We start from the raw sequence: 26,350 nt of genomic DNA on the forward strand, positions 1-26,350 counted from the left end.
ATCCAGGGGGGTGGTGATGGCCACAGGTGCATTTGTTTTAACTTTTTTTGTATTACCTTTCTATTCTGAGTTCAATAAATAGTTTCATAATTTCAAACTTCAATGTTTCTAATTTACACCTTTCTTTACTATATTTTACGAAAAAGGTAGAAACATTAATACATATATCTTTCTGTTTAATTGCTATTAAAATTGTAAAAAAATTAATTTCCAGGGGGCGCTGAGTAATATTTTTTCTAGAAAGGGGGCGGTAGGCCAAATAAGTTTGGGAACCACTGGATTAGGGCATATCTGTAGATTTTTAAAATCAGGTTGAGGAAGTTTCCTTCTATTCCTAGTTTGTATTTCTTCTTTTTAAAAGTTGAATAGTATTGCATTGTATAAATTTTCACATTTTGTTATCCATTCACCCATCAGTGGATAGTTGGGTTGCTTCTACCTTTTGGCTATTGTGAGTTTTGCTGTTATGAACATGGATATGTATAAATAGCCCTTTGAGACTGCTTTCATGTTTTCTGGATATAGACCCAGAGTGAAATTGCTGGGTCATATAGTAATTCTTTTAAGTTTTTTTGAGGAACCAATATGCAAAGTTTTATATACAGGTATGTTTATTGCACTTATGTTTATAATAAAGATTTTGGAAGCAGCAGCCTTGCCATGTATCAGTAGGTGATTGGTTGCATAATTATGGCACATCCTACAATGCAGTATTCTGCAGCTATTTAGAAAGGTCTGGTAGATCTGAATGTTTTGACATACCAGATGTCCAGGTATATTGTAATAAGAAAAAAAGCAAACTATAGAATAATATATGTAATATGAATGTTTTTATTTTAAATCATATGTATGTATGTATGCTTTTAAAAAGTTTTTTTTTAAAGATAATGCACTTCTCTGTAGTTGTTGGGGAAAGAGGGAACAGATTATAAGTGCAGTAGAAGAGCAAACCTTTATCTTCTTTATAAATTACTGCATCATTTTAGGGTTTAAAAGAAGCACAGTTTATAAGCAGAAAAGCCAGTTTGAATGATTGCAGTTTTTTGGGGGCGGGAATTTAACTCCAATTTGTCTATGAAATACAAAGAAAATGTTAAATATTTCATTTACTTATTAAGTGTTTTCATGTCTATAGTGTCAAATGTCAAGTCACTGGGATCTTTTAAATATCTTTTTTTGTTATATTTAATTGTCTTTTACTGTTATGTGTAATATCGGAGTATTTATTGTTTTGTGACCTCAGGTATAAAATTAGCACAGTGAATTTCCGTCAAAAGGTATCATATAAGGAAAATATTCTACCATTTTTGGGTCATATTTGAATGGTGCCTACCTTTTCCCATGACTTGGTATGGTGAGGTATGTAGTGAAATCAAAGGTTTTTCCTGCTCTTAGGGAAAATATCACTTAGTTTAAGTATTGTGTTACATTATATACTGAATTCTGTTCTTTGCCTTTTTTCTGACAGTAGATCTACATGGAGGAGCACGGAGTGACCCAAACTGAACACATGGCTACCATAGAAGCCCATGCAGTGGCCCAACAAGTACAGCAGGTCCATGTGGCTACCTACACTGAACACAGTATGCTGAGTGCTGATGAAGACTCGCCTTCCTCACCAGAGGACACCTCTTACGATGATTCCGACATACTCAACTCCACAGCCGCCGACGAGGTAACAGCCCATCTGGCTGCTGCAGGTAATGTTGTTTGTATTGGAAGTTCTTTATTTTTTGCTTAACTCTGGTACCTGCATATCTGGAAGAGCCTAGGATGTAGGCACTCTCACATTTATCTTCATATTGCATCTTCACAATTTTGTTTTAAGCCTTGGATTTTGTGCCGGTGCTATATTGAGACTTAAGTCCTAGAATCATATACTATTGGTGATATGACTTGTGTTTTTTGTGTGTTTTTTCATCCATCTTAACGATCTTTTGACTTTGAACTGAAGCATTTAGTCCATTTATACTAAATGTAATCACTGATATATTTAAGTTCAAATTGATCGTGTTTACTGTATGCTTTCTCTTTATCTCACTTGTTCTGTGTTTTCTTTTCCTTTTAGAATGATTGAAAGTTTTTATTTTTCTCTTGTTAGTTTGGAGGTTATATATACTTTTGCTATTAGGGGTACTCCTAGAAATTATAACATACATACTTTACTTATGTCCAAGTATTATATAATTGATACTTGTGTCCTCTTTAGGGATAATGGAAGTTTCTTAGAACACTTGAACTTCTTTCTTTTACATTTTTATTGAATTTATTGGGGTGACATTGGTTAATGAAATTGCATAAGTTTCAGGTGTATAGTTCTATATTTCATCATCTGTATATTGTAGTGTGTTCATCACCCAACGTCAAGTCTCCTTCGTCACCATTTATTCCCCCTTTATCCTCTTCTACCTCCCCCCACCCCACCCCTCTTTCCTTCTGTTATCTGTGTGTAGGTGTTTTGTTTTTTTTTTCCTTTAAGCAATTGTGGATGGGATTGTTTTCTTAGTTTCCCTTTCTGATAGTTCATTATTGGTGTATAAAAATGTAACTGATTTGTATCCTGTTACTTTACTGAATTCATTATCAATTCTAGTAGTTTTTTTGTGGAGTCTTTAGGGTTCTCTATTTACAGTATTATGTCATCTGCAAATAATGACAGTTTTTCTTCATCCTTTCCAATTGGACTGTCTTTTATTTCTTCTTCTTGTCTGATCGCTATGGCTAGGACTTCCAGTACTATGTTGAATAAGAGTGGTGAAAGCAGACATCCCTGTCTTGTTCTGATCTTAAGGGAAATGCCTGTAGTTTTTGCCCATTGAGTATGTTAGCTGTGGGTTTGTCATATATGGCCTTTATTACGTTGAGGCATGTTCCCTCTATTTCCACTTTGCTGAGAGTTTTTATTGTAATTGGGTGGTGGGTTTTATCAAATGCTTTTTCTACATCTATTGATATGATCATGTGATTTTTATCCTTTATTTTGTTTGATGTGATATATCAAGTTTATTGATTTGTGGTTATTATACCAATCTTGCATCCCTGGAATACATCCAACCTAATCATGATGTATGATCTCTTTAATGTGTTGCTGAATCTGGTTTGCTAATTTAGTTGAGGATTTTAGCATCTATGTTCATCAGGAATATTGGCCTATAATTTTCTTTCTTTGTAGTGTCCTTATCTGGTTTTGGGATTAGCATAATATTGGCCTCATAAAATGAGCTTGAGAGTCTTCCCTCCTCTTGAAATTTTTGGAATACAGTAAACATGATTTTGTGGACCTAGATTTATTGGACTTTGGATTTAACGGACAAAATTTCCAGTCCATATAGCATGTGTGAACATTAACACCCTATTAATTTTAAAATGCTTTTAACCAAAATTTGCTTATAAACAAATAGGTTATTTTGTTGTTGTTCGTGAATAGGCCATATGTTGGAAAAAACACTAGTAATTTCATAATATTGGCCTCATAAAATGAGCTTGAGAGTCTTCCCTCCTCTTGAATTTTTTGGAATACAGTAAACACGATTTTGTGGACCTAGATTTATTGGACTTTGGATTTAACGGACAAAATTTCCAGTCCATATAGCATGTGTGAACATTAACACCCTATTAATTTTAAAATGCTTTTAACCAAAATTTGCTTATAAACAAATAGGTTATTTTGTTGTTGTTCGTGAATAGGCCATATGTTGGAAAAAACACTAGTAATTTCGCCAACATAAATAAATATTGCATATCTACACCTATAGTCTACATATTTAAATCCAAGAGTCTGCACATAGACAGAGTTCGGCCAATGATTATCACTTGATCACACCACATTGCATGCCAATATTTGTTGCTTGTTGATCTGTCATTTTTTCTTTTTCTTTTCTTTTTAAAAAAAAATATATTTTATTGATTTTTTTACAGAGAGGAAGGGAGAGGGATAGAGAGTTAGAAACATCAATGACAGAGAAACATCAATCAGCTGCCTCCTACTGGGGATGTGCCCGCAACCAAGGTACATGCCCTTGACCGGAATCAAACCTGGGACCCTTGAGTCCGCAGGCTGACGCTCTATCCACTGAGCCAAACCGGTTAGGGCGATCTGTCATTATTTTTTCAAATAGGTTTTCAATTTCTTGCTTTCTCTCTTCTCCTACCGGCACCCCAATGATATTAATGTTGGTATCCTCGAAGTTGACCCAGAGGCTCCTTATACTATCCTCATTCTTTTGGGTTCTTTTTTCTTTTTTGCTGTTCTGATTGGGTGTTTTTTGCTTCCTTATATTTCAAATCGCTGATTTGATTCTCTGCTTTATCTACTCTCCTGTTGATTTCCTGTAAATTATTCATTTCAGTTAGTGTATCCTTCATTTCTGACTGGTACTTTTATAACCTGTTGAGGTTATCACTAAGTTTATTAAGCATCTTTATAACCATTGTTTTCAACTCTGCATCTAATAGATTGCTTGTCTCCATTTTGTTTAGTTCTTTTCTGGAGTTTTGAGTTTCAGGTGTATAGTTCTATATTTCATCATCTGTATATTGTAGTGTGTTCATCACCCAACGTCAAGTCTCCTTCGTCACCATTTATTCCCCCTTTATCCTCTTCTACCTCCCCCCACCCCACCCCTCTTTCCTTCTGTTATCTGTGTGTAGGTGTTTTGTTTTTTTCCTTTTTTAAGCAATTGTGGATGGGATTGTTTTCTTAGTTTCCCTTTCTGATAGTTCATTATTGGTGTATAAAAATGTAAATGCTGTTGGCATGTCAATGGGAGGGATCTACCCCATGGCTGTTCAGCTGCAAGGACTGGATGTGACCACTGACCTCAGACCACTGTGGAGGATCAGCTGTGCTGGAGCCCACCTCACAGAGCAGGACTGACTTCAGTGGGGCTCTGGTACCTGCTGAGCCCACCCCTTGAGTGTATCACTTATGGAGGTCTTTGGGTGGTTGTGCTTCGAAGTGGCTGAAGATATCCACTGGGTGTGCTGGCTCTGGGGCCTCTCAGGAGGTGCAGCTGCCACCTGTGTTCTGCCCGGAGCCACCTGGCATGAGCTATAAAGCGATCTGCAGATGACTGCTACTTGTGCTGGGCTTGGTGGTGCCCAGGCAAGGCCGGTCTGTGAACTGCTGCCTGGTGCTGAGTCTACGGCCACTTAGTGAGAGGTATGGGGCATGCTGAAGCCAGATCCTGCGTGTTTAGGAAAATCTGAAGCCTTGTCTGGAAAAGCTACGGGAAACTACTTGGGTGGGCCCAAAAGTTGGGTGGGGTGGAGCCTCAGAGAGTCACCAGGGCGGGGCAAACTCTGCGAGCCAGGTTATTGGAGTCTCATATACAGCGCCTGCCTGCTTGCAATGTGGAGGAAGGGCTCAGTAAAGAAACAATGGCCTCTGCCAGTACTTATGTCTGGGAGAAAGCTGCCCTGATGTCAGACAGTTCAGTTCCTCCTCATAGGTCTCATGTCTTTCAAGCTGACACACCAAGGCTGGAGCTCAGAGAGAATGAATCTGAGTAAGTCTGTGCAAGGGCCCTTTAAGAGGAACTGGGTGGGACACCAGCAGCCTTCCAGCACCCTCAGCCTCATTCCCCACTGGTTTTTACAGCCAGAAGTTATGGGGACTTCTCTTCCTTGCTCTGGAACCCTGGGTTGGGGGCCTGGTGTGGGGCTGGGACCCCTCACTCCTCAAGAGGGACCTCTGCAATTGAGATAGCCCTCCCAGTTTTTATCTGCCACACGTGGGTGTGGGACCAGCCCATTCGGCATCTCTACCCCTCCTACCAGTCTTGCTGTGGCTTCTTTAATTCCCTAGTTGTAGGACTTCCAGTTAGCCAGATTTCTGGCAGTTCTGAATGATAATGGTTATTCTATAGTTTAGTTGTAATTTTGATGTAGTTGTGGGAGGAGGCGAGTATGCTGCCATCTTGACCAGAACTGCCTACTGGTTATATTTGAATGAATGCTAGATGCTGTGTTTGGAAGATGAATTTTATTTATTTATTTACTTACTTACCTTTATTATTTTTTAATCCTCACCTAAAGATATTTTTCCATTGATTTTTAGAGAGAGTGAACGAGAGAGGGAAAGACAGAGAGAGAGAGATTGATGTGAGAAAAACACATCGATTGGTTGCCTCCTGCACAAGCCCCGACCAGGGCCCAGGCGGGGGAGGAGCCTTCAACCGCGGTACATGCCCTTGACTGGAATCGAATCTGGGACCCTTCGGTCCACAGGCCCAGGCTCTATCCACTGAGCCAAAACGGCTAGGGCAGGAAGATGAGTTTTAGAAGTAATTTGGGTAATAACTATGTATGGTGTCAAATGGGTATGAGATTTATTGGGATGATTGCTGAATTATATAATGTCTAATCACTGGCTTGTACACCTGAAACTAATAATATTGTATGTCAACTGTAATTGAAAAATTAAAGTAAAAATAAGAAGTAATTTGATATCTAGAATAATATTATCCTCCTCGAGAGGATTTTTATTTGCTTCTGCCAGATGTCTGAGGGCACTAGCAATCCTGGATCATCTTAATCCAATTTAAGGTTTTAAGACTTTTTCTGGGCCACTAAATTACTTAAAGCTGAGCTATATTTTGTACCATTCTCTTTGTTATTTACATTGTATATTTAGCATTATGTGGAAGATTCTTAAACCATACTTGGGTGGATCTGATACTGTATTGAGCTTAGATGTTTAGGAAAAACTGGACAGGAGATCAATGATCAGGAATAGCCAAAATACAACATCTTTTTAATATATGCTGTATTTAAGGGGAGGAAGATAGATGTAATGAAGAATAATCTTTTTACCATAAGTTATTGTCCATTGTATATTTCTGGAATGGTGAATTTAAAAATAAAGCTTCGTAGCAGCAAATCACATGAAATATTTGTAAAATACATTTTTGAAGTTCTTATACGTCCCAGAAGAGGGCATCCTAACATCATGAATCCAGGTCAGCTTCTTTCCTAGGATGCTTTTGAGACAGTTTTGCTGTATTACTGTACTGTATTGTCATAGTGGTAAGATTAGGAAAGGACTTTAGCTTAACCCTTTTATGTGGCAGAAATGCAAACTGAGGCCCAGCTGGTAGAAATGATTTACTATACAATCATTCAACAATTACTTACTATAGACTCTATTTCTATATATAGGTACTATGAATAAGACAAGCAAGAGCTTGCTACTAAAGGTGTTTACAGACCAGTGGTGGGAGAAGGTATATACAATAAAGTAAGATATTTTCAGAAAGTACTGAGTGCTCTGAAGAAAGTAATGAAGTAAGGTCAATGAAGAGGAAGGGGTAATAGGGAGCTGCTTTTTCTTATCCTATTTCCCTCCCTCCACTGAGGTAACCTGTTCTGTTCTGAATGTGGTCTTTATCTTTCTCTTCCGTTTCTTTTATGTTTTTGCTGTATATCAGTAAATAATACTTAGCATTGCTTTGCATGTTTTAAGTTTTATATGAATGGTATTACTCTGATGTTATCATTTTATAACATCATGTTTATTCATTTGGTATTCTTTTTCTGAGATTCATGTTGATAATATGACTATATGTTTTCATTTTAACTGTTGTTTGGTAGTCCATTATCTGGCTGTCTCATATATTGGTAGAATACTTAGGTTGTTTATAATATTTTGCAATTATAATTGCTGCAAATTAAAATCATCTTAAATATTTTCTTGTGCATATTGTGAGGGTTTCTCTTGGCATTGGTTTTCAAACTCTTCTGACAATATTGCACAGTAATACATTTTACATTGTTATCTCAAATGCACATAAAATGAAATAACAGTTTTTCATGAAGTAATACCTACCCCCTACTGCAGGGAATACAATATCTGATATGTTCTATTCTCTTTCACTTTATTGCATTTTATTAAAAATAAAACAAACCAAAAAATTATTTATGAGCCACCATAGGGTGGAAACCTGCAGTTTGGAAACCATTGCTTGAGGATATACCCAGGAAGGAGAGGGAATTGGAAGGCAAGGATCAGCACATTTTCAGTTTTACTAGATATTCCAAATGTCTTTTCACATTGTTGCATTAATTTACATTCCCATAAGCAGTGTACTAGAGTGCCTGCTGCTTCTAGTCCTCACCTTATTTGGTATTATCAATCAGTTTTCATTTTGGCAGTTTGGTGGGTATGAAATAGTATCTTACTATTGGTTTAATTTGCTTGGCTCTGAGGTAGAGGTTTCAGCCAGTGCAGGAAGACAAGATACAGCACCATTTCAGATCTTTAGTGACTGTTCATTTTCCTCTTTTGCATATTTTGCAGAGAGTTAAGTGCTAGGGATTTGCTGTACAACATTGTGCCTATATTTAACTATACTGTATTATACACTTAAAATTTTGTTAAGATGGTAGATCTCATGTTAGGTGCTCTTACCACAATTAAAAAAATAAAATGTTGGAAAAAATGTATCATTAAGATTTTTCCCCTCTCCCAGCTGTTTATGATGAAAGGTGGATAAAAAGTCATTCATTTAACTTGCTTTGGGTCTCTTTTAGAAGGGTTTATTTAAGTCAGACTTATACTACTAAACAGCATTAGAGCAGCAGAAGATTTCAGGAAGGCTTATTTTAATTGAGCCACTTAGAACATATATAACATTTATGCCAGTATAAATGTGAAGGATTAAACTTAATTTTTATTTAAGCCTTTTATGGATTCACAAATAAGTATACCGGTGGGTCATCTGTTAAAAATAAGTATATAAAAAAGGCCCAGCCAGCATGGCTCAGTGGTTCAGCATTCACCTATGGAACTAGGAGGTCACAGTTCAATTCCTGGTTAGGGTACATGCTCAATTCCCAGTGTGGGGCATGCAGGAGGCAGCCAGTCAATGATTCTCTCTCCTCATTGCTGTTTCTGTCTTTTCCTCTCCCTTCTTCTCTGAAATCAATAACAATATTTTTTAAAAAAGGAATGTCTTTGATATGTTTGAGATTTCATGAATCAGAGACTCCAATAGTTCTCAATGGCCTACTTTTATTTTAGTCATTAGTTTCAGGGCAAAACAGACCAATTTTTATTACCATTTTTTCCCTAGAATGGGATAGGTTTTCATCTCTTTCCTACCAGGATGCTTTCATCATTTTGACCTTTTGGTCAACAACTCCATTTGGAGCACAATTTTCTGATAGATAAGAGAAAGTTTTCTAATTCAGTTGGTACTTGTCCAGATACTCCTCTTATAGGTATTGTTGTTAGAATTCCAAGTATGAGTGATTATGTCTGACTTCCTTAATTTGGCTGTCACAGGAATGTAAATGAAATTTGAAATCTGTAATTTTTTTTTTGTTCTGGCAAGCTTCCTCTCAATATTGCAATATCATCTAGCACCTGTGAGAATATTTCCTTAGCAGTATCAGTATACTGGCAAAACAAAACAAAAATCATTATATAAAATTCAAGCTGGTATGTGGTGGGGAGGCATGCCATTCACTTTTTCAAAAAATTCATTTTTTAAGTTTTATTGGTAGATTGAAATATAATTCATGTTGAATAATAGTGAAATATATTGATAATATCAGGAATGTTTTATATTTATTGATAACATATTAGGAAATAGTGCTACCTTTTTTTGTAGCTTTAATTGTGTTCTGTCTTGTATAGTTAACAGGCTCTGCATAATCTCAGCACATACATTATTATTTCAGGTCCTGTGGGAATGGCTGCTGCTGCTGCTGTGGCAACAGGAAAGAAACGGAAACGGCCTCATGTGTTTGAGTCTAATCCATCTATCCGGAAGAGACAGCAAACACGTTTGCTTCGGTGAGGGCGTTTTTATCCATATTGTTATTTCTCAAATATTTCATGGGGTGGACGACACAATTAGAACATACATTATTAGGTTCACCAAAGATACCAAGTTAGATCCCTTGATGACAAAATTAGACCTCAAAGTACTCTTACAAAACTAAATAAATGCTACTAGAAATATGATTAACCAATGTATAATATTACATTAATTAATTCAGAAAATTTATATGCCTGCTATTGCCAGGCATTGTTCTAGGCTTTGGGAATATAATAGTGGACAAAACATTTCATTAAAGAGTTTATATTCTAGTGAAGGGGGGAAAAAAGTGAACAAATATGTAATATGTCAGATGATGATAAGTGCTATGGAGGAAAATGAAGTGGAGTAAGGAAAAATAAAGGTTAGGAGGTTAGGAGGAATATGTAGTTTCTCTTTTTTAAATAGGGTTGGTCTGGGAAATGCTCATAAGACAACCTTTGAACAGAGACCTGAAGTAAGTGAAAAGGCAACCGTGTTAATGGGGAAGGAAGAGCTTTTCCCCTGGGGAAATGGGGAATAGAAAGGGGAAAGGTTCTGAAGCGGGAAAGGAACATGATAGTCATGTTTGAGGAATAGCTAGAGAGAAAATGAGAGAAGGTATGGTCAGTAGTGGAGAGTCACATCATGAGGTCTTTTGGTCCAATATTGGGGCTTTGATTCTTGCTCTGAGTGCGGTGGGAAGTCAGTGAAGGCTTTTGACCAAAGCAATGATATGGTCTGACGTATGTTTTAAAAGGGTCATTTAGGCTACTGTATTGACAATAGCCTCTAGGAGTATAAGAATGGAAACAAGGAAACCAATTAAGAGGCTAATGTAGTAGTCCAAGCCAGAAGTAATAGCGCCTTTAAACCAATGTAGCAGCAGCAAAGGTGGAAAGAGGTAGTCAGGTTTTGATTGTATTTCAGATCAGCTCCAGCATGATTCATTGATGGATTGGATGTGGGATGTGAGAGGGGGAAAAGGCTGAAGGGTGACCTCAAGTTTTTTGGTCTGATTACTGGAAGGATTGAGTTGACACTTACCAGAAGAGGAGCAGGTATGGGATTGAGGGCAGAATTAGGAATTTGGTTTTGGTTAAGTTTATGATACCTCTTAACCATTAAATAGAGATATAGAATAAGCAGTTGGAAATATGAATCTGGAATTCAAAAGAGAGATCTTAGCCCTGGCTGGTGTGGTTCAGTTGGTTAGGCGTCGTCCTGTGCACCTAAAGCTTGTTGGTTCGATTCCCAGTCAGGGTATGTGTCTGGGTTGTGGGCTCAATCCCTGGTAGGGGGAGTACAGGAGACAGCAGATTGATGTTCTGTTCTCATATCGATGTTTCTCTCTCTTTCTCCCTCTCCCTCCCTCTCTCTAAAAATCAATAATATATATATATATATATATTTTAAAAAAGAGATCTTGGTTGAAGATATAAACACTATAGGTAGTATTTAAAACTATGTGTCTGAAAGAGACCACCTAGGAAGTGAGTGTAGACTTAAGCCTGAAGCACTGTACCCTTTAAATATTTTTGTTATTTTTATTTTAGACAGAGGAAGGGAAAGGGATAGTGAGATAGAAACATCAATGAGAGAGAGCCTCCTGCACTCCCCCTACTGGGTATTGAGCTCGAAACCCAGGCATGTGCCCTAATCAGGAATTGAACTGTGACCTCCTGATTCATGGGCTGATGCTCAGACACTGAGCTACATGGGCTGGGCATACCCTTTAGAGTTTAGAGAGATGAAAGGAACTAGCAAAGGAGTCTAAAAAGCAACCAGTGCACCAGGAGGAAAACCAAGAGAGTGGTACCCTGGAAACCAAGTGCAAAAAGTGTTTCAAGGAAGAGGGCACGTGATGAGCTCTAGCAAATGCTGCTGACAGTCAAATAAGATGCAAATTGACCTTTAGATTTAGCTACATGGGGGTCATGATTGAACTTAACCAGGACATTTTCAAAAGAGTGGCAACAACAAAAGGATTGGTGTGTCTTCAAGAGAGAATGGAAGGGAGGAATTAGAGACAGTGAATACAATACAGACCATTCCTTCAAGGAATGCCACCAAATTTCTTGTTTGGTATGTTGTCTTTTGCTCATTTTTATTTCTTCGGAAGAGTTTGTAGGTAGCAAAGAAAGATTAGTATGTAGGTGTGATACATGAAGGACTTAATATTTTGATTGCATAACATGTATTCATATACTAGAGGCCCAATGCATGAAAATTCGTGCAAGAGTAGGCCTTCCTTCCCCGGCTGCCAGCACTGGCTTCCCTCCTCTGGCGGCCGGCAGGCACCTGGGACCTGGGCTGGCTTCTCTTGGCCGCCCACAGGCACCCAGGACCCGGACTGGCTTCCCTCCAGCTGCCTGCAGGCACCCGGGACCCGGGCTGGCTTCCCTCCACCCCGGCTTCGTCAGGAAGGACGTCCAGAATGACATCCGGTCTAATTAGCATATTACCCTTTTATTATTATAGATGATAAGAAATTTATAAAATGTTCTAGAACTTTTTTCTTATAGTATTTTAAATACTACATCCAAACTTTCTAGTATTTATTGGAATGTTGATTCCTAATGGAGTGCCAGCCCATGTGAATGATATGTGATAAAAGCTAGAAAACAGTCTACATTAAGAACATAAGAAGATTATGCGAAACTAAAGGAAAGCTTGAAAAGTACTAACAGTAGTTTCAGCAAACATACAGGTTATATACCACTAGATGGGCAATTCTTCTCATTTCCTTTAATGATAGTACAGGCAGGAGGAATTAGAATGTATTATTTATAGACATATATTTGCTATGAGGAACATAGATAAAACAGTACATGGTTTTGGAGAAAGATGGAAAACTTTATTTTAAATATGTTGGCTTCACTTCATTTGAATTGGCATGACTCACTAGTCCCTTAAAAGGATAGACTAATGTATCTAGTCAGAATAAATTGTCTCAAGTCAAAGTAAATTTTGTGTCTGTCGTCACTATAATTTTTCTTTTTAAACTGATTTATAATTTCTCTTTTCATTCTCTGATTCAGGAAACTTCGAGCCACATTAGATGAATATACTACTCGAGTGGGACAGCAAGCTATTGTCCTCTGTATCTCACCCTCCAAACCCAACCCGGTCTTTAAAGTATTTGGTGCAGCACCATTGGAGAATGTGGTAAGAGAACTGAGCTGTGTTCTCAGATACCCTTTACTTTCTGTGAGTTGTTCACATTCTTATGATCTTCTGTGTAGCATACTAATTATTACTTCTAACCTCCTCTCATCCAGGATGGGAGTGGGGGATGGGGTTTTCAAACCACTTTATGCAAATAAAAATAAAAATGATTATGTCTCTTTCTACTTCCAATGACAAGGTATTTTACCTCACCAGATGCAATGGGGAAAAATGGTATTCTGTTTGTTAAGAAATCAATGTAGGATTTTGTAAGAAAGTTGCTGATTTATGTCAGAAACAAAATGGTAGATAATTCCAAGATATAAACTTCATGAGGCAAAGCTGGGAGCACTTTTTTCATTGCTGATATTCGAGTTGCATATTTAAAATCTCTTACATTTATTCAAGATTTGACTTAACATTGCTTTAATTTTGATATATACTTAAATATTTTGATCATATACCTGTCCATAGATAACTTTATGAAAATACTATTTACTTATGTGAACTACTTTTTCTCTGGCTGAAATAACTTTGAATTATTAGTAGAATAAAGATCTGTCCAGATTTAAATTGAATTTTGTTTTTATTAGGATAAAATCTATTCCCTCAAAATTACATTTGTCAGTTTTCTCCCATATTGAATGTGGACATTTCAAGGATTCAGAATTACTAATCACTTGAGATTTTATTAGTTGTACTATATGTTTTTCCACACACACAGATGTTGTGGTTCTTCCTTAATGTTTTTAAGTTTTGTTTTGAGGTTTCCCCAGAATTCCTGAGACCCTAGAATAGGATCCATATTAGGACCTTTCCTTAGAGGAATATGGTAGAAAGCTTCTAGTTCACAATGGTGCCTGACAAGCAGTCCTTAGTATCATACTGTTGATAGACCTGAAATCTGGGCATGTCTTCTCTTCTGCAGTATTAAAAATTTTAAATATTGTTCTACTAATGTGATCTGTGAAAAAGACTCAGCTAAAAACCCTGCCGAGTTTGGTTTAGTGCAGTGGTTCTCAACCTTCTGGCCCTTTAAATACAGTTCCTCATGTTGTGACCCAACCATAAAATTATTTTTGTTGCTACTTCATAACTGTAATGTTGCTACTGTTATGAATCGTAATGTAAATATCTGATATGCAGGATGGTCTTAGGCAACCCCTGTGAAAGGGTCGTTCGACCACCAAAGGGGTCACGACCCATAGGTTGAGAACCTCTGGTTTAGTGGGTAGAGCATCGGCCCGTGGACTGAAGGGTCGCAGGTTTGATTCTGGTCGAGGGTATGTACCTTGGTTGCAGACTCTATCTCCAGTCAGGGTGCTTTTGGGAGGCAACCAATGGATGTGTTTCTCTCACATGGGTGTTTCTTTCTCTCTCTCTCTCTCCCCCTCCCTTCCACTCTCTCTAAAAATCAATGGAAAAATATCCTTGGGTGAGGATTAACAACAACAACAAAAAAGACTTACCTAGAAGACTCAGAAAAATACTTCTGAAAATTCCTCACGGAAAAATACAAAAGAAAGCTTTAGGAAACTGTTGGAATTGTCCATATAATACAAAAAGATATATAGATTTTATGAAACAAGAACAAACAGTCGTTTGATAGACTAGAATAAGGTAAAAAGAAGTAGATATTTTCCCATTGACTGACATTTAATAAGTATGGCTAAAGAATACCAATAGAATAAGAAGCAAAATATTTCTTCCAGAACACTAAAGAGGAAAGAAAACCAAGGCTATATACAAAAGATAGAAAACAGGGAAGAATTCAAAACAAAATACAAGGCATAGAACAAGCTAATATTAGTGAAACTACTTAATTATGTTATAACCATAAATATAAATGGGTTAAACTCCCTTGTTAAGACAAAGATTTCTTTCAGATTGGAATAACAACCCAAATAAAAACCGAACTCTTTAATTTATGTGGCATACTTACAGTTACAAATGTTCAAAGTAGCTACAAATTATAATATTAAGAAAGCGAAAAGGTGACTTTTGTTATACCTTCAAGGTACAGAATATTCCTTAAACTTATATACACTGAATTACAGGCAAGTATTAAAGGATTAGACCCCATTGTTTACCATAATCAATTATGCACATATTCTCACATTAATAACAGTTAAAAATAATTTAGATTTTATAGTAATGTGTAACATTTATTGAGTGCTTACTATGTTCTAGGTATAGTTATAAGCACTTGGCATGAATTATCTCATTTAATAATTTAAAAACTGTGACATTTGCATTTTCTATTTCCTGAAGCCATCATTATTCTTCCTTTTTGCTCTTCTAGCTTGAGCTGCTGAGAACTCTGGAAAAATTAAAATTCAGTAGGACTGTTCATCTTTGGAATGTGGATTTCTTATTATTTTAAGAGTTTGTTGATGGGTGATTTAAAAATGTACTGGACTTATAATAGATTGAAATATTTCTTATATTTTCCAGGGTTTTGTTTAATTCTTCATACTGTGTTCTACCCAAATTACCTCATGTTGGCAAGCATGAAAAAGATGTATAACTTGCCCTAGCATGGCTCAGAGGTTGAGCATCAACCTATGAACCAGAAAGTCACGATTTGATTCCCAGTCAGGGCACATGCCCAGGTTGCGGGCTCAATTCCCAGTAGGGGGCATGCATGAGGCAGCCGATCAATGATTCTCTCTTATCATTGATGTTTCTATCCCTCTTCCCTTCTCCCTTCCTCTCTGAAATCAATAAAAAATATAGTTTTTAAAAACATATAAATTGACATGTCAAACAGGCAGATTATTGGTGTAATTTCCTGGAGGACAGATGGGCAACTGGTATAAAAAGTGCCCCAAAGCCTTGGTGGTGTGACTCAGTTGGTTCAGCGTCATCCTGTGCACCAAAAGGTTGCTGGTTCAATTCCCAGTCAAGGGCACATACCCAGGTTGTTCCCCTATAGGGGCATGCAAGGGGCAGCTGATTGATGTTACACTCTCACATCAATGTTTCTCTCTCCCTCTCCCTTACTCTCTCTGTAAAAATCAATAAACTGTTTTTTAAAAAGTTATAAAAAGTGCCCCAAATGTATACTTTTTAACCCAGTTTCCTTTTAAAATTTTATTCTTAAGAAATAATTGCTTAGGCCTGGCCGGCGTGGCTCAGTGGATGAGCGTAGACCTATGAACTGGGAGGTCGTGGTTTGATTCCTGGTCAGGGCACATGCCTGGGTTGGGGGCTTGATCCCCAGTGTGGGGTGTTCAGGGAGCAGCCAATTGATGGTTCTCTCTCATCATTGATATTTCTCTCTCTCCCTCTCCCTTCCTCTCTGAAATCAATAACAAAAAATATTTTTAAAAAGAAATAATTGGTTAAATGAGCAAAGATGTATGTGTAAGGGTATTAGACACGCTATCTTTATAGTATCTTTATAGTATTTTTAAAAATTGAGAGTGACCTCAAACTTCAAAGATAAGGGATTTGTTAGATAAATTGATGGCTCATCTATAGATAGGACAATTACACTGCCATTAAACATGATGATCCAGATCTTTCTATTAACATTTTTCAGTTGGTGAAAATGTATTAAATGAGAAAAGTAGGTTATAGAACCATATATAGAGTTTGGTTCTACTTTAAAAGTAAATCTGCATTTTCTACATGCTTATGGAATTGTTGAGTGCAGAGGATTGTTGTAACTAATGCTTGTTTAGTATAGCAGATTTACAAAGTTTTAAAGTATACATATTCTCAATTCTGGCAATAACGCTGAAGTGTAGGTATATTAATATTTCATTTTGTAAATGAGAGTATTAGTTCAGAGAGGTTAAGTGATTTGCCCAGGTTTCCCAACTTCTGAATAATAAAGCCAGGTTAAGTCACTCTAGGATTTGCATTGAAGGTGATAGAGAACCACATCTTCCATAGATTTGTCCAGGGTATTAATATGAAGTTTCAAATTCAGTCTCATTTTCTTAGTCTTTGCCTTCTCTTCTAAAGGGGAACAAATAGAGCTAGCTCCCAGTTCTCTACAGTCCTGTGAAAGGTCAGGATGGTTGTTTATAAGCAAACACTCACTGTAGCTACTACTAGCTCTTTCTGGGGGAGGAAAGCGGCCATTTAAAGGCATTATTCTGGTGCTGTTGAACATCAAAAGTCACCTCCCTTGTTCCCCGTCCTGGTCAGACCTGCAGAACTAAGAGAAGAGGTTAATCAGAGCACCTGGAGGGGGAGGGAGGTGTGAGTGATTGATTGATGGGGAAGTAGGAAATAAGAGTAAGAAACTTCATTTATATGTGCATATGTTTATATGTAGTTTTTAAAGAAGAAAGAAAAGTTATTTATATGTATATTGAAAATACAAATAACACAAAACAGACATAAAAATACTTCCAGCCCTGGCCCGTGTGGTTCAGTTGTTTGAGCGTTGTCCCATGCACCAAAAGGTCTCCAGTTCGATTCCCAGTCAGTGCATACAGGAGGCAACTGATGTTTCTCTCTCTCTCCCTCTCCTTTCTCTCTCTCAAGTCAATAAAAACATTGAAAAAAACAAACAAACAACTTCCAAACGACTGTGGCCATACCAAACAAACAGCATGGTATTGGCATAAAAACAGACAGGGATCAATGGAATAGGATAGAGATCCCAGGAATAAACCCATGCTTACATGGTCCATTAATATTTCACAAAGGGGGCAAGAATATACAATGACACAAAGATAGCCTTTTCAATAAATGCGTTGGGAAAATTGAACACATACATGCAGAAAAATGAAATGAGACCACCTTCTTATACCACATACAGGAATAAACTCAAAATAGATTAAAGACTTAAATGTAAGACTTGAAACCATAAAACTCTTAGAAGAAACATGGGCAGTAAATTCTCAGACATTTCCAATAGCAATATTTTTTCTGATGTGTCTCCTCAGCCAAGTGAAGCAAAAGGGAAAATAAACAATAGGGACTACATCAAACTAAAAAGTTTTTGCACAGCAAAGGAAACCATAGACAAAATGAAAAGACAACCTACTGAATGGGACAAGATACTCAGCAATGATACATCCAATTAGGGGTTAATATCCAAACTTTATAAAGAACTCATACAACTCAACGGTAAAAACAAACAAACAAACAACCCAATCTGGTTAAAAAATGAGAAAAGGAACTAAATAGACACTTCTCCAAAGAGGACATATACAGATGGCCAATAGACATATGAAAAGATGCTCAATGTCACTAATCATCAGAGAAATACATATTAAAACCACGAGATACCACCTCGCACCTGTCAGAATGGTCATCTTCAATAAATCAACAAACATGTTAGGATGTGGAGAAAAGGGAACTGTTGGTGGGAATGCAAATTGGTACAGTCACTATGGAACACAGTATGGAGGTTCCTCACAAATTTATAATGGAACTGCCTCGTGTGACCCAGTGATTCTACTTCTGGATATATATCCAAAGAAACCCAAGACACTAAATCAAAAGAATATATGCACCCCTATGTTCATTGCAGCATTATCTACAGTAACCAAGATATGGAAGCAACCCAAGTGTCCATAAGTAGATGAGGGGATAAAAAAGTGATGGTACATATCTATAATGGAATATTACTTAGCCATAAAAAAGAATGTGATCTTACCACTTGCAACAGCCTAGATGGACCTAGAGGGAATTATGCTAAGTGAAATAAGTCAGACAGAGAAAGTCAAATACCATATAATTTCATTTATATACAGAATCTAAAGAGAAAAATAAGTGAACAAACAAAGCAGAAACAGACTCATGGATACAGAAAACAGACTGATGGTTGCCAGAGGGGAGAGGGTTTGAGGAACTGGGTGAAAAAGGTGAAGGGATTAAGAAATACAAATTGGTAGTCACAAAATAGTCACGGGGATATAAAGTACAGTATAGGGAATTTACATATATAAAAGCCTTAGTGACCAGTCGACTGGCTGGTAGCTATGACGTGCACTAACTACTAGGGGGCAGACGCTCAATGCAGGAGTGGAAACCACTGGCATGGAAACATGGAACAAACTGATGAATTTCAGAGGGAAGTGGGGAGGGCAGGATGAGATTAACCAAAGATCTTATATGCATACTAGAGGCCCGGTGCACGGGTTTGTGCCCCAGTGGAGTCCCTCGGCCTGGCCTGCAGGGATTGGGCTGAAACCGGCTCTCCGACATCCCCTAAGGGGTCCTGGATTGCAAGAGGGTGCAGGCCAGGCCAAGGGACCCCACCAGTGCATGAATCCATGCACCGGGCCTCTAGTATAGTCAGTAATACTGTAATACCTATGTATGGTGTCAGGAGGTACTTAAGTATTGGGGAACCACTTTGTAAAGTATATATGATTATCTAACTGTGCTGTGCACCTGAAACTAATACAAAATGATATTGAATGTAAACTGTAATTGAAAAAAAATTAATTAAAAAATACTGTGGTCATAACCTGAAGTTTTTTTATAAATTTCTCTGAGGGATGCCCTACCATCATGTTTTGTTTTGTTTTTAATCTCAAGATATTTTTAAGGAATTACCTAGCACTGATAAGTTTAGCTAAATGCCTGAATATGAATTCCTGTAGTTTACTAACCCATAAAAATGGCTGAAATAGTTTGAAACTAGCTAATTACATAGTAATAATCTAATGATTTCCCATCTTCAAATGCCAGGTGTTCCCAGCACAATGAAATTAATTTTTATATATTATCATTAACTCTTACTATATGATCCTACTACTAATATAATGATTTAACCTGATACATTAAAATTCAAAGACTGGAACCTAGCCTGGTAGCTCAGTGGTTGAGTGTCCACTCATGAACCAGGAGGTAATGGTTTGATTCCCGGTCAGAGCACATGCCCAGGTTGTGGGCTCAATCCCCAGTAGGGAGTATGCAGGAGGCAGCCAGTTAATGAATTCTCATCATTGATGTTTCTATCTCTCCCTTATCCTTCCTCTCTGAAAAGCAATATAAATATATTTAAAAAAAGACTAGAACCTAGGTTTATAAGGTTCAGTTTTTCCGTGGGTTGGTAGTATAAAAACTCTACCCGGGATACAGAAACCTAGAAAGCAGAAAATGTAAATCCTTAAAGTTGCCATGGCAGCACCAGCTGCTTATATTACAATAAATAAGTTAGTAAATTTTTTGAAAATTTCTTTTTTATTAGAAACCAGGATAAAACTGAATTTTTAGAGTGATAATGATTCTACATGTTTGCACTATTTCTCTTTTATCCATTTCATTGTTGACCTATTTGGAAAGTTCTATAACTGCAAAAGTTGTACTTTGTGGCCAACAATAATTTTTACTTTTTCACATGTTGGAGGTGGAGTATGGGAATCTTTGTTTTTTTAATCCTTACAATGAGATATTTATAAGGAAATATGTCCTGATTGAGAGTCCAGTCCACTTAGCAGAAAACCTAGGACTCAAACATTGTTGTAACTTCTGAGCAAATCTCATTTTATCTTCCCTTTTTTCCTAAGTTAATGGCTTGAGATCTGAATGCAAGTTAATTGTCTATCCCATGTTGTCACATTTTCATAATTCCATGGCTTCTTTGTTATCCCCAAAGGCTTTCTCATCCCCCTTGTGCATTCTTGTAAGTGAATGAACCTATTATTGTTGCTTGTAGGATCCAGTGTCTCTCTACCGTTTCTGCTCACCATAGAAGAATGTGTGCACGTACAAATGTGCTGCTGTTAAGTTCTCTGTCTTTTGAGAGACCTTTCACTAGCAGTGGAAAGAGTGGACTCAGAACAATACTGGTTCAGACCAGTGCTTGTCAGAGCCACAAAGGCATCATGGGTTTGAAGTTCACCTCTGTCATCAGGAAGTACCAGAAAGGAGGAGGACCTGACCTGTGGGGCTCTCTCTGGCCTTGGGCCTTACTAACAGTGGCACCTTTGCCACCCAGCTACAATATTCACCTCTGGGGTTTTTTTTCTGATGTCAGCTTCTTGTGCACTTGAATCTCCAATCTGTTTGGTAGTCTGGCTTTGCAGGAAAGTAACAGAAGTTTTAGAGACAAGCTTTTGGTCATCTTGAAAATGATTTTGGCGTTTAACTGCCACAGCTAGGTTTTATCAAATGGCCCGGGAAATGCCATATAATGAAAACCATTCCTATTAGATCTGGAACAAGTGATGGAGCCAGCATAGACAGAAAACATGATTTTAACTGAAAAGCAGTATTTCTGTAAAACCGTTTTTCCTTTTTACTGTTGTTAGCTGTAAATTTTGTTTGTTGTTTTCTTTGTAAATCTTTACCCAAGGATGTTTTTTCCATTGATTGATTTTTAGAGAGAGTGGAGGGAGGGGGAGAAACACAGAGAGAGAAACATCGACATAAGAGGGACACATTGATTGGTTGCCTCCCCCACCCATCCTGACCAGGCCCGGGAAGCAAACCTGCATCTGAGGCACGTGCCCTTGACCGGATTCGAACCCACAACTCTTCAGTCCATGAGCTGACGCTCTAACCACTGAGAAAACTGGATAGGGCTCCCTGTAATTTCTTTTCATTTAATTCTGTACATTGTGGTGTCTTTGGGGCCAGTGGGTGTTTTTATCTGCTAGTTATAGAAGTGTTTGTTCTTAGGGTTCTGTACTGGCTGAGGGAGACCAGCCCCACCCACTCGCTAATTGCTTTGCACCATCCCTCCCTGGTTGTTGGGCATCTTGTTTACTTCTGCCCTAATTCCCTGCAGGTGCGTAAGTACAAGAGCATGATCCTGGAAGACCTGGAGTCCGCCCTAGCGGAACACGCCCCTGTGCCACAGGAAGTTAACTCAGAGTTGCCGCCTCTCACCATCGATGGAATTCCAGTCTCTGTGGATAAAATGACCCAGGTAAGGGGTGGGAAGTGAGGAGACACAAAGACAGTGGCACCGGTGTGGGTGGGCCTCAGGTGACTTTCCTTGGTTTTGTCCTCAGTGATACCACTAGAGTGAGATTCAGCCTGGAGCTTATAGTGAAATAGGAGAAGCCTTGGAGAAGAAAATGTTGTGCCAGAAGAAGGCTCCCCACCAGGGACATGGATGTAGCCTCCTCCTTCTGTTGGCAGTTGTTTACTGCCTCTTGGGTCCTTGGGTTAGCTAAAGAAACCTAGCTTGGAGTTGGTTTGGAAAGGAGACTGTTAGGACTTGGATGAATCACAGTAAAGTGGAGCAAGTAAACTTTTCGCCTCTTTTGGGCTGCGCTGCTCCTCTGTCTGTGTACATTCTGAGTCCCACCACACTACTGCCAAGGAAGGCTCCCTCTCCAGGGAATGAGGATGGAAAGCTCAGAAGGACACCTTACTCATTGCTCCCCTCCTCTTCCTTTCAGAAGGGAAGTCAGAATGTACTGAGCCTGATACATCAGGAATGTTGCTGAGATTGTTTCTTTAAAAATTTTTAACTTTAAAAGTGACAGCTTAAACAAAGCTAAATGCCTTTTATAACATATTTTCTCACTTTATTTTATTAATACACGTTGCTAAATCCAGTTGTGAGTTTTCTTTCCTTTTCCTGTCTTCCAGCAGCATTTAACACAGTTGATTACTTCTTTCTTCTTAACAGTTTCTGTGACCCCACATTCTCCTGAATATTCTACTCAGTGGATCCTCCCTCTTCTGCTGGCTTTTCTTCCTCTTCTTACCTGGTCTATGTTGGCATGTTCCAGAGCTCTATCTTTATTTCTCTCCAAGTGATCTAATTCTATCCTGTGGACTTTGTATGCCATCTATATTCTGTTTATACCCCAGCTTATACCACTACTGTTAGATCCTTAATACCACATGCCCAAAATAGAATCTATGAATGCCCCCACCCACTGCACTCTCCAAATCTCTTCCTCCCCTATACCCATGTCAGTTAATGATGCCATTGTCCATCTGGTTGCTCATATCCCATCATAGAAGTAAATCCTTGATTTCCCTGTTTTGCCCTCACCCCCCTACCAACCACATCTAATTATTAGCAAGATATGTCAATTCACCTCTGAAATATACCTTGAATCTGATTATTCTTCTCAGTTCCCATCACACCCTAGCCCAAGCCTTCAGCATCTCTCACATAGACTATTTCAGTTGATCAGTTTTGTTGATCTCCTTGCTGCCACTCTTGCTCTGCTGCAGGCCATGCTCAACAGAACCACATGAGATTTAAAAAAAACAAAAACAAAAAAACAAAAAAAAACCAACAACAAATGAGGTCATGTCACTCTTGTTTAAGCCCTTTAGTGGATTTCCACTATTTCTCGGTTCAAAATCAGATTTTGCCATGGCCTCTGAGACCCTATGTAATCTGACCTCTTTCAACCTCATTGTCCATTCTTCCCCTCAGTTAGTGTGCTATGGCCAAACTAGCCCTCTTTCTTTTTGTTAGACACCCAAGCTCATTCTTTTACTTTTGCTATTCCCTCTGCCTACAACATTTTTCTCCCAGAACATTGTGTGATGGAGCTTACCTTATTCAAAGTGTAGCTCAGATATCACCTTTCTTGTCTCATCTAATGAAGTTTTCTTCTCCCATCAAGTCACTACCTAATACATCCTGTATTTTATTGTCTTTGTAACATAAGTTCTCACTTAACATTTTTGATAGGTTCTGCAACTTTAAGGGAAATGACATACAAGGAAACCAGTTTTACCATAGGCTAATTGATATAAACAAGAGTTAAGTGCCCATAGCATCTCATCAATGTTATAATGAGATGGCATTCTTTGAGAACCTGCTGTACTTATCTGTGGCCTGTCTCTCCAGTAGGGTCTTAGTTCCTGTTTTTCATTACTGTCCAGTACAGCTGCCCAACATCTAAATAACATCTGTATTCTAAATAATACTTGGTCAGTATCTGTCTAGTGGATGATGTAGGGGTCAGAGCAGAAATGAATCCAGCGTAGTGGGTAACTGAATTGTGAGGTTCCTGAATGGGATTCGCTCGGTACAGACATTGCTGCTGCTGCTGCTGCTGCTGCTGCTGCTAGGGAGGAACACTTTTCTTCCTACTGAGTCTGAACTAGAGAGTTGGTCTGAAGTAATACAACATTTTATAAATATAAAGCTAAATTGAGATCTTTCTGTGGATACTTGAATGATCTCTAAATAATGGTTCAAAAAGGAAGGCATTATGTAAACTTTTTCTGCCATTTCATACCTGCTATTATTCTGTTCCTAGGGCCATTCTGACTGGTTAAAGAAAACATGAGGTGATTTTTTTTTTTAATCTAATTGATGTAAAGAATTTATTCTGTATCTCAGGTATAACGTACATCTAAAGGCGAATAAGCTTCTAATTGAGAATGCAGTTAGGTAGAGTACTGTCCTGTGATGGGCATTTTTCCCCTCTTGTCACAGTTGAGGTGCTAGGTTGAAATAATCCTGGATACTGATAATCACGAGAATTGGCTGATGGCCACAAAAATCAGAGCAAATAGTTTAATTATCGTGTTAGAGATAAAACATTTGAAACTGTTGTTTCCAGTCCTCAACAAAATATTAGCAAAGAGGATCCAACAATACATTAAAAAGATCATACACCATGATCAAGTTGGATTTATTCCTGGGGATGCAAGGTTGGTCCAACATTCTCAAACAATAAATGTGATACACCACATAAACAAAATGAAAGATGAAAACCACATGATCATATCAATAGATGCAGAAAAAGCATTTGATAAAATCTACCATCTATGATAAAAACTCTCAGCAAAGTGGAAATAGAAGGAACATACCTCAGTGTAATAGAGGCCATGTATGACAGACCCACAGCTAACATCATACTCAATGGGCAGAAACTACAAGCTTTTCCCTAAAGATCAGAAAAAGACAGGGATGTCCGCTTTCACCACTCTTATTCAACATAGTACTGGAAGTCCTAGCCATAGCAATCAGACAAGAAGAAGAAATAAAAGTCATTCCAATTGGAAAGGAAGAAGAAAAACTGTCATTATTTGCAGATGACATGATACTGTTAGAGAACCCTAAAGATTCCACCAAAAAAACTACTAGAACTGATAATGAATTCAGTAAAGTAACAGGATATAAAATAAATATCAAGAAATCAGTTGTATTTGTGTACACCAGTAATGAACTATCAGAAAGGGAAACTAAGAAAATATCCCTTCCAAAATTACTTAAAAACAAAAAACAACCATGGGAATAAACTTAACCAGGAATGTAAAAGACTTGTACTTGGAAAATAAGTCTGAAGAAAGAAATTGAAGAAGATACAAATCAATAAATAAATGGAAGCACATACCATGTTCATGGATAGCAAGAATTAACATCATTAAAATGTCCATACTACTGCCCAGCCGGCATGGCTCAGTGGTATATGAACCAGGAAGTCACAGTTCGATTCCCAGTCAGGGCACATGTCCGGGTTGCAGGCTCGGTCCCCAGTGTGGGGCATGCAAGAGACAGCTGATCAATGATTCTATCTCATCATTGATGTTTCTATCTCTCCCTCTCCCTTTCTCTCTGAAATCAATAAAAATATATTAAAATAAATTATAAATATAATGTCCACACTACCCAAAGCAATCTATAGATTCAGTGCAATGCCTATCAGGATACCAATGTTGTGTTTCACAGAACTAGAATAATTATTCCAAAAATTTATATGGAACCACAAAAGACCCAAATAGCCACAACAATCTTGAGAAAGAACAAAGTTCAAGGTATCACACTACCGGATATCAACTACTAGTATACTATAGGCCAGTGATGGCAAACCTATGACATGCATGTCAGAGGTGACACGCGAACTCATTTTTTTGGTTGATTTTTCTTTGTTAAATGGCATTTAAATATATAAAATAAATATCAAAAATATAAGTCTTTGTTTAACTATGGTTGCAAATATCAAAAAATTTCTATATGTGGCACGGCACCAGAGTTAAGTTAGGGTTTTTCAAAATGCTGACACACCGAGCTCAAAAGGTTCGCCATCACTGCTATAGGCCATAGTAATCAAAACAGCATGGTACTAACATAAAGACAGACATTAGAACAATGAAACAGATTAGAGAGCCCAGAAATAAATCCAAGCCTTTATTGTCGATATTTGACAAAGAATAGTATTCGGAAAATTAGACAGATATGTGCAAAATAACTAAATTAGACCACCTTCTTACACCATACATAAGAACAAACTCAAAATGGAATAAAGACTTAAATGTTAGACTCGAAACCATAAAACTCCTAGAAGAAAACATAGGAGTCAGTTAAATCTTGGACTTTTTTCATAGCAGTATTTTTTCTGATATATCTCCTCAGGCAAGGGAAACAAAAAAATAAACAAGAGGGACTACATACATCAAACTAAAAAGTTTCTGTACAGCAGAGGAAATTATCAACAAAATGAAAAGTCAACCTACTGAAAAGGAGAACATATTCACTA

General features: G+C 37.7%; 1 protein-coding gene across 6 annotated transcripts in view; it reads left to right on the plus strand.

Annotated features, from left to right (window-relative positions):
* NRF1 (nuclear respiratory factor 1) overlaps positions 1 to 26,350 on the plus strand; it is a 95,958-nt gene that overhangs the window by 16,188 nt on the left and 53,420 nt on the right. For 3 of the 6 annotated variants that reach the window (XM_014541845.1, XM_014541843.1, XM_005868941.2), the window contains exons 2-5: positions 1,469 to 1,700; positions 9,682 to 9,796; positions 12,842 to 12,968; positions 21,673 to 21,813. In XM_014541845.1, the coding sequence (XP_014397331.1) occupies positions 1,478 to 1,700; positions 9,682 to 9,796; positions 12,842 to 12,968; positions 21,673 to 21,813 (606 nt within the window). In that variant the 5' untranslated portion in view covers positions 1,469 to 1,477. Of the gene's footprint in view, positions 1 to 1,465; positions 1,701 to 7,158; positions 7,238 to 9,681; positions 9,797 to 12,841; positions 12,969 to 21,672; positions 21,814 to 26,350 lie in introns of those variants that run through there. The other 3 variants (XM_014541846.1, XM_014541847.1, XM_014541844.1) reach the window with 3 other exon arrangements.

Source organism: Myotis brandtii, unplaced genomic scaffold (genome assembly GCF_000412655.1).
Source record: "Myotis brandtii unplaced genomic scaffold, ASM41265v1 scaffold280, whole genome shotgun sequence".
NCBI lineage: Eukaryota > Metazoa > Chordata > Mammalia > Chiroptera > Vespertilionidae > Myotis > Myotis brandtii.